Source organism: Falco biarmicus, chromosome W, assembly GCF_023638135.1.
Source record: "Falco biarmicus isolate bFalBia1 chromosome W, bFalBia1.pri, whole genome shotgun sequence".
NCBI classification, from domain to species: domain Eukaryota; kingdom Metazoa; phylum Chordata; class Aves; order Falconiformes; family Falconidae; genus Falco; species Falco biarmicus.
In genome coordinates, this window is record NC_079310.1 from 401,278 (window position 1) to 410,237 (window position 8,960).

The following is an 8,960-nucleotide window of genomic DNA, read 5'->3' on the forward strand; positions in this document are numbered from 1 at the left end:
AGAGCTGGTGATGCTGGGGGGGGGGGCACGCAAGCTTTTTTGCTTTTCTTTAGACACCTGCGGAACAGAAGCATCACACCTTGGCACCAATTCAGCAAGACATCCTCGGCCGTGGGCTGTGCCGAGACCTGCCTCTCTGCCCTTCCTGGAGCTGGAGAGCGTTTTTCTGAGCTGGGGCCAAACCCCATCCATCGCCTTGATGGATGGACCCGCAGACCCCGCAGCGCTGTGTGCTCTGCCCCGCGCCCTGTTATCAAATGAAATGAGCACAACATGGTCACTGCTTCTCTTTAATGGCTACAGCGCAGTTCCCTCACCACAGGCACCACTGGCATGCTGCTGCAGAGGCGAGGAGGCACAGGACTGGTCCACGAGGCTTCTCCAGGGAAGGGAACGCCAAGTCCTGCTGCTCTGAGGGAGCGGGGCTCTGGCCGTCACAGCAGCAGCTCGTGGGGCATGGGCTCCCCTCGCAGCCCGGCCAGCAGGTTGTTGGCTGCCAGCACTGCCATGGTGCTTCTTGTGGCATACGTGGCACTCCCGATGTGCGGCAGAATCACTGCAGGGGACAGGGAGTTCCTTGCTCATTTCTTACCTTTGCTGACCTCTTACAGGGGCCTTCCCATGGGGGGCAACCTGCATCCTGCGCCCCCCACAGCTACACTGGGATTACATCAGCCATAGAGCCTGAAAGAAAATCATCAGCCACTGAGGACTGGAAAAGACATCTGATAAACGGCTGACTAAGCTATTTTTTAAGTCCTTCAGGCAAAAAGACAGTCAGCCAAGAGTGGGTCCTCCTTTCTGCGTTCAGGCTTGGTACTTACCTTCCCGCACAGACTGAGAGTTGGCAGTAGATGTCAGATACCATCCCTGCAACAAACACGCACTGAAAATTGCACGCTGCCGCTCCCACACAGCTTTAGGAGGTTTTGCTCATGGACAAGCACGAACCAGCACCTCTACGGGCAAGGACCTGAATACTGTCGTGAAACATTGTTTTACAGACCCCTGGGTGCACGGGAGAGGCACGTGTGGAGGCAAACTGCCCCTGCTGAACAGAGCTGCCATGCTGTGGCACGGTCAGGGCAGTAGAAAGGACCAAGCCAAAGCTGCTTTAGTCGTAAATTATTATAACATTAGTAGCGGGTGGTACTTGCCCAAGGTACTTGCACTGCAGTCCCTGGTTGTTTTCTAACAGAGAACATTTACCAACAATGCAGAAACCTGACAGGCTGCTGTCCCGGGGAGAGAAGGCCTTCCCAAGAAGGACTGTGGGGCCACCAGCCTAGGTTCCGTGCTCCTCCAGCTGCTGAAACTATCTGGCAGGTTTGGGTGAAAGCTGCGAATAGTTTCAGAATTATCAAAGCCTCATTTCCGTGAATACGTATGTATTTGCTTTTCTCTTGCTTGGTGATATTCCTAAGATCTCAGAAGCCCTGTAAGTATTTCCAGAAAGTCTCTGCTTTTATAGTTTCTCACACTGTCTACTATGGGGACCAAAGCAAACAAATCAAAAATATTCTTTAGCAAAAAGATAATCAGAGCAACAGCTATGAACCTGTTTTTCAGAAACGAACGCTTGGTCACAGGCCATCCCCAATCGTCATGCGTGCCTCTATGGTTTGGGGTTTTTTTTGGGTTTTTTTTGGAAACAGCCTTTTCCTACTCCAAAACCCTCCTTCCTGGAAAGAGAACATCCTGCACAGCCACTCCAGTACTTTGCCCATGCAAGTGAAGATGCACACGCTGGCTCGCACGCTTTGGGGGCAGCTTGAGCAGCCAAGGCACTCGATCGTGCAAGAGGGAGCTGCTCTGGCCCACCTGGTGCCATCAGCTCTCAGCAGGGCTGGCCACCCCAGCACAGCCCAGCACCCAGGTAGGAACAGGCACCCTGCCCCTGCACCAGTGACGGGGTAGCAGACAATCACAAGATGGTTACTTTCTAACTAGAAAGCACTGCCTGCTCGGTGTTGCATTTCTGTCTTTTTTTTTTTTTCTGCCTCAAGGGATACCTGCGAGCCTGTGGAGGAGGAAAGCTCCTGCTCCAGCTTTACAGGGGACAGGCCAAGATACTCACTGAAGGCCACGCCAGGGAAGGCAGTGAACACACCAGGAGCTATCCCTAACTTGTCCCAGGCTGCTGGCCAGCCTGTGATGCCTGTGAGGATGGAACTGTGCTGGTACGTGGCAAGGCCATAAGAAGCAGCCCCTAGCACAGCCCCTTCACCCTTCACCAACGAGGATCCCAGGAACTAAGACTGAGGGTTTTGCCAACGTCCTGCGCTAAAATATCATCCTGCCCCAAAATATCATCCTGCCCCACACAGCAGCTCTCAGCAAGGTCTCGGGAAAGCACTGGTGAATCAAGCGGCGATCAGCTACTGGCCCCTGGCTGAAGGTGCTCCTGCCTCCAGCGGTTTGGCGATGCTGAAGCACAAGAGCAGCTGAGCAAGCCCCTTCCTAACCAGCCTTTCTCCTCCGACCTAACCTCCTCTGGAGAAGACACGCACTAGTCCTGGGACCAGCACCTTCCCAGCGGCCTGATGCCTTGTTGTGAAAGTTGCCTTGGGCTGTCCAGGGGATGCAGCTAGCCCACCTGCAAAGAAACCCTTGCTCATCCCACACCAGGCTCACAGCGGGTGGGCTAACGGTCGAGCCCCGCAGTGGCTGCAGCGCTCCGAAGGCCAAGGTTCCTCTAGGTAGATCCAGCACCCAGCTGTTTAGCTGCATGGGAAGCTTTTCTAACTGAGTATATGCCCAGGAGTTTACAGAATAACAGAACTTGGCAGGCCACCAGCAGGCATTTGCTTTCCCATTCAGGCACCTGCTGGTATCAGACCCCTTCAGGAATTTCACCCCATGCCTCAGCCCCCTGAATGGAGATCCATCAGGAAGGTGCTAAAAAATGAGCTGATCTCAACTGCTTTCTGGAGAATTATAATACTTCCCGTACTAGTTTGACATCACATTGGTGAGATCTTCCCCTCTGGCAGCTCCCTGCATCGTACAGTGGGCACAGTCTGCTCAAATACACTTGACCTTTCTGTCCTTCCGCATTTTAGTGTATGCTTGCACTGGCAGGCTAACGGGGACAGAGAATCTCGTCACACCAGCTAGCGGGTCCCCAGCTGTGGGCACCCAAGGCACCCCAAGCACAGGCTGCTGGAGCACACTGGGGGCCTTGCTGCCCACTTACCACAGTTCTTGAGGGAGAGCAGGGGGTGGTCAGTGGGCAGTGGCTCCGGTGTCGTGACATCCAGGCCTGCTGCTGCAATCTGCCCATGGGCCAGCGCATCATACAGGTCATCCTGGTTCACCACGGCCCCCCTGGAAAACAGAGAGAGAGGCCCAAGCTGCTGCTGAGGGGTCCCGTGGGCTCCCAGGAGTGCGTGGCCAGGGCTTGGGTCATGTAGGACAGCCTGGGCACCGGCCCCCAGGTCCCCAGGGCTGCCTGAGCAGAGGTCAGACCCTCTCTGGGATGCACCTGAACCTCCCACTGCAATGAGCTGCTCCTGCTCCAGGCTGCCCACCAGCAGGGAGAAGAGCTGGGTGCTGGAGAACAGGATGACCCCAGGGCAGCCACGGTGGGAGGCAACGGGAACGGGAGGCTACTGCCAGACCCCACCAAGGAGTCCTGTTGCAGCTGCCTCCACCTCAAATGCAAGGCTTCTGGCAGTTGCATCTGTCTCTTGCACAAGCCCTCAGCCCCACACCACCCAACTGTCACCGCCCGTCCACCTCACCGGGGTGGGACACGGGGCCCTGGGGAGGAGACAGAGGCTGCAGCCCCCTGAATAACTTCCCATGCCTTTGCCTTGATCCCAAGAGACCTTGGGCTGGATGGACAACGTGCTGGACAAACGGTTCCGGCAGCTGCAGCCATGAACATGTACAGGCTGTCTGGAGTCCCAGCGGGAGCGCACCTCAGAGCCTACCAGTTCTCCCCTGCAACCACAGCTGTCGGCAGCGTGGCAGTCACCCCCCGTGCAGCAGCTAGGTTGCAATTACCTGCTCGTGTTGATGAACACAGAGGTCTTCTTCATTCTGCCAAAAAAGTCCTTGTTGCACATTCCCTGGGTGGCCGGAGTCAAAGCACAAGTCACCACAACGAAGTCCGACTCTTCGGCCAGCCTCGTGAGTGGGACTGAGTGGAGAAACAAGAGGTCACAGCTCTGCTCGGGTATGTCACCAACCCACTTCAGCAACCCTCTTATCCATAAGGTTCACCAGAAAGCACGTGCTGCTCTGAAGAGACCTGGCTGACCATCCTCCACAGACTGGGAGACACAAAGACCAGAAAACATGAGAAACCATGCACATTCCTGCAGATAGCACTGCAGTGTTTTGTTTCACTTTTGATTTAAAATTGAGCCAAAGGGGAAACGAGTGATGCTTCAGCCGTCTGGCCCGAAGGAGGCTCTGGTATGTATTTCATGTTTAGACAGCAAAATATGGCAGCAGCAGTTTGCACCAGCATTAAATCTCTCTTTCACTCCTGGAGGCAAGAGGAAAAGTGCAAGGAGACGGACAAGTTCTGCCGATAATTTCATGCAAAAAAGTACCAACTGGAAATGCACTGGCTTTGGAGTGAAAATTAGCACTTGATGCAAGTCTTGGGACTTTTTAACAGGGCCACGGAAAAGTCCCATTCCGCAGCTAAGAGACATTCCCAGGCTTGGCCGGACATTAATTTAACATGAATGTTAAAGCAGGAGGTTAGAGTTGACGTTTGTTTCCAGCAGCCAGCATCTCAGCAAAGATCTGTGGTCAGCCTCAGCCTGTCCCCTCCTCCGTGCAGGACAGATGCCTCGGTACCCATCTCGCGGGGGGGGGGGGGGGAGGTCCACAAGACCCTTCCCTTCCTCCCAGGGGCAGCTGCCACTGTCCCCTCCCTGTCTGTTCCATTCCACTTCCTTGCGGGGATAAAACTGGGGGTCACACACAGATGGACACAAGGGAAAGATGAAATGCAAAAGCAGCAGGAACGGCCACAACCCACAATTCCGGTGGGCAGCCAGTTCGCGGCCAGGTGTGTCCAGCTTTCCGGCTGGAATTGCCCGGCTCAAGGCAGCAGGTGCCCCTCCCCGCCGCTGCGCAGGGAACGTTTGCGATTTGCCATCCCCTCCCCTGTTGCCACCACGGTGGTTCACACCAGCTACACCAGGGAGCCCCCCAGAACCTCCTGCTCGCCCCTCCCTGTGGGAGGCCAGCCCTGGTGGGGTGACACTTCCCCCGGAGCCAACCCAGCCACAGTGCTGCGCGCTGCCCTGCCGCCGCTGCCCGACAGCCGCCCCCGCTTCTGCCGCCCTCCTTACCAAACTCAGCTGCAAACTCCGCAGCGCACTCTGATTTCGGACAAGTGCCAGCGTACAAAAACTTCTTGACCCCAAACGGCTTTAGGCGGTGGGCAACTGCCTGTCCTAGGAGCAAGAAAGAAGGAAAGACACAAGCCATCGGCTGACAAAGTTCACAACGGAACGGATGACAGGCACGTCACCTTGGACTTCGTACAGGGCATTCGTTTAACTAAAAATCGAGAGGACAATGTCCAGTTTGCTGTAGCGTTCAGGTAGCAGGCATGTCTGAACGCTTTAAACTTCTAAGGTTTGGGCCTGGTGAGTCAAGATCGCTGTTCAGAGGAGGCCCTACACATCTCCCCTTGTTCTCCTGGATTTTAGAGGCGAGTGCCAGGGACACCGCCTCAGCGGAATCTCCCACCCCCCCGCCACCACAGCAACACACGAACCTTGAGCCCAACCTGCACTTACCTATTCTCCCCAGACCTATGATGCCCACCGTACTACCAGACAGACCATAGCCGCACATCCATAAGGGCTTCCACGTTGTCCAGCCACCACTGGCAGAGAGCGTGAGATGGAAACAAATGTCAGACAGCAGCAGGGGAGAGCCTGCTCATAGCCTTGTCCAGCCACATTCTCTCAGGTTCCCGTTTTGTGACCTCGGTGGTCTCCTGCAGGAACCTGCTTGGACCCTGGGCGCACAGCAGCCACCTTGGGGCCAACTTTAGGCACCACTAACCACAGCCCTAGAAGCTATGGCCAGACCTTCCACGTGTGTCCTCCTTGAGGGATCTGTGGTGGCTTTGGGTGCTGTCTGCCACAGGTCCGCTAACCTAGCATAGAGAGGGGGAGTTCTGCACCTCTCACAGCCCCCACGGAGCGCATCTCCAAAGTGTCACAGAACTGCAGGGGACTCGGCCTGGGCCTGCAAGATGTTTTGGTGCAAGCCGGGTGAAACTCTGGCCTTCACCTGTCTGGTGTGGCATGCTTTCTCCTGCAGCTCTCAACTGGGAGGCTCAGAAGCCAGGCCCTTGCTCCAGCTGGCAGCTGCTGATACTCACTTCTTTACCTGCTCCGCTGCCTCCGGCAGCCGGCGGCACGCAGCCAGCAGCAAAGCCACGGAGAGTTCTGCAGTGGCATCGGTCAGGACGTCGGGGGTGTACCCCACCCGGATCCCTCTGCAAGGCAAGGAAGGTCTCGGGGGCAACGCCGCCAGCCTCGTGGTGCTACCTACAGGTTTCTGGGCAGGTTGCTGAAGCTATTACCTCCTTCTAGGTACCTGCAGCACCACGAGCAAGAGGGCCCCCGTTTTGGCCCCTGAGCCCTTCCTCCTCCTCAAGACTCTTCTCAATTGCCGTTGGGTCAGCCTAGCCCTTCCCTAGCATCCAAAGGCTCCCGCGACCCCAGCCGGGTCAGGGGTGACCTCAGGCGGGTCGGGGGTGACCTCAGGCGGGTCGGGGGTGACCTCAGGCGGGTCGGGGGTGACCCCAACCCCAACCTAGCAAGAGGGAGGTGCAGGCCCAGGCCGTGCCAATGGCTTCGCCTCCCTCCCCGCTGCCCCCCCACGCCCCCACCCCCCCCGGAGGGTTAGTTACCGCTTCTTGATTTCGTCCAGGGAGAGGTGGTCAAAGCCCACGGACATGGTGCTGATGACTTTCAGGCCAGGTCCTGCAAGATACCACCAGCACGCGGCTGCCCAGCGTCGCCCCGGGACGGCGGGACCGCGGACGGGGGGGGGAACGGGGTGGTGTTGGGGGGGGTTCGGGGCCGCAGCCCGCACCCACCGGCGGCCTCCAGCACCTCGCGGTCGATGCGGTCGGAGAGGAGGCAGAGCAGCCCGCGCTTCCCCGCCACGCCGGCCAGCAGCTCTGCCCGCGGCACCGGCTCCTCCGAGTCCCACTGCTGGACGCGGCACCTGCGGCGGGAGCGCGGCCCGTCACCCCGCCGCCTGTCCCGCACCCGGCCCCGCACCCGGCCCCGCGCTCACCCGCCGGCCTGCGACAGGACCCGCAGCCCCTCGGCCGGGATCCGCCGCGTCACGAACACCGCCATGGCCGCGCCGCGCGCCCGCCCGCCGCCGCCGCCGCCGCAGCGACCCCGGGCGGCCGCCGCGCCACGCCCCGCCCCGCGCCCCGCCCCGCGCCCCGCCCCCCGCCCCGCGCCCCGCCCCCCGCCCCGCCCCCCGCCCCGCCCCGCCGGGAACAGGCGCGCTCGGGGAGGCTCGGCTGGGAGCGTCTGTGCGTTCATACCCATACCCATATATGTGTATATATGTTTGCATCCATTGATTTGGGTTCCTTTTGACTTTTTTTTTTTTTTCAAATTCCTTGCAACATCAAGGTACTATCTTGTCTTCTGGTGACATGTCTTCTTGTCTTCTGGTGTCTTCTCCAGAGCTGGCAGAGAGGCCATACCAAATATCGCAAACTGTGACACCGAACTGGGTCCATCAGCATGGTGACACCTTCATGCCTTTGTAGGAGAAGTACTGCTGTAATGCTATAAGGTGTAACGCTGTCTAATATCATCACCGATCAGTAAGTAAGGCGGGGTGGGAACTACTACGTCAACCAGCTTTTAGCCACGGCTTTGTGCCAAGGTCATTAAAGAGGTTGGTGATGACCTATACCACTTTTGCTTGGAGGTGCTGGGTTTCCAGACCACGTACAGGGTGATGGGTCCTCCCAGGTTCTGTTTTGCTGTGGTCACCCAACCTCATCCCTCATCAGGAATTTTATTTTTTTTTTTAGCTCTGATCTCTTTCACTTCTATCTCCTGAGGCATCACTGAAGTACTTCTCTGTCCGCTGGCCCAGGAGGCACAGAGGAGCCATGATACACCCTGCTGGGACCCAACCTGCATCTCTTAAGCAGCGCATACCTACTCTGAAGTGAGAGTGAGAACGTGCCGGCTGAGAGGAACCATCCACGCAGCTTGCTGCTCCAGATACAGCATTCATCTCCCAGAGATCCCTTTGTCCAGCTGCTTGAAGAAGCCATACAGAGCACCCCACCAGTAAGGATCTAGGCTGAGCTGGTTGCCTAAGCTTCACTGATGAAGAGGGATTGCCACCCCTAGCTGACAATTGACACTACAGGCATTGGGTACTGTTGTAGGATGATCATTTCCACCTCAGAGTCTGCCGTGACTACTTTGTGAAGTTTCCAAAGGCCAGAGAGAGGCGGAGTAAAGCCTCTCCCAGCGCTAAACAGACTTTGCTTGTTAATAGCCAGATTGAAATTTGCTGGGAGCCTGACCCGCATCTGCTTTATGGTCACAAAATGAACACAGCTGGCTATAGGAGTGGGTGGGTGGAGAAGCCAAAAAAAGACATGAGCTCATATAGGAAGGCGGGCTAGAACAGGCGTGTTGTCCCTGGGAGTAAGTACAGTCACACCTCTAAAGAGAACACATGCATGGAAGTTTAACATCCCAGAATATCTACCTGGGATTCCTTCTGCGGTTCCACAGCAGGTGCTTCACAAGCTTGCGCCACGCAAGAGGTGGGGATGGCTTGCAGCACACCTGGCGGCAGGTTTTTGTGTGAGGAGGAGGATCTGCAGGCCCTGTGCCCCGGCTGGCAGCTGCGACGTGCCCGCAGGCAGAGCCTGGCTGGCTCGCGTGGCTCCCTGCGCCCGCGGTTCACTGCGCCCGGTGCTG

General features: G+C 57.4%; 1 protein-coding gene across 1 annotated transcript; it reads right to left on the minus strand.

The window, feature by feature from the left end:
- Positions 1-277: 277 nt before the first annotated feature.
- Positions 278-7,405, minus strand: LOC130141892 (glyoxylate reductase/hydroxypyruvate reductase-like). The gene is made up of 9 exons (XM_056323189.1): positions 7,288-7,405; positions 7,085-7,215; positions 6,896-6,968; positions 6,362-6,478; positions 5,769-5,857; positions 5,316-5,420; positions 4,009-4,144; positions 3,197-3,327; positions 278-556 (listed from the first exon to the last, which is right to left on the minus strand). Exons 1-9 carry the CDS (start codon positions 7,350-7,352, stop codon positions 435-437), a joined length of 969 nt encoding a protein of 322 aa, XP_056179164.1. The 5' UTR covers positions 7,353-7,405; the 3' UTR covers positions 278-434.
- Between the last annotated feature and the right edge of the window lie 1,555 nt (positions 7,406-8,960).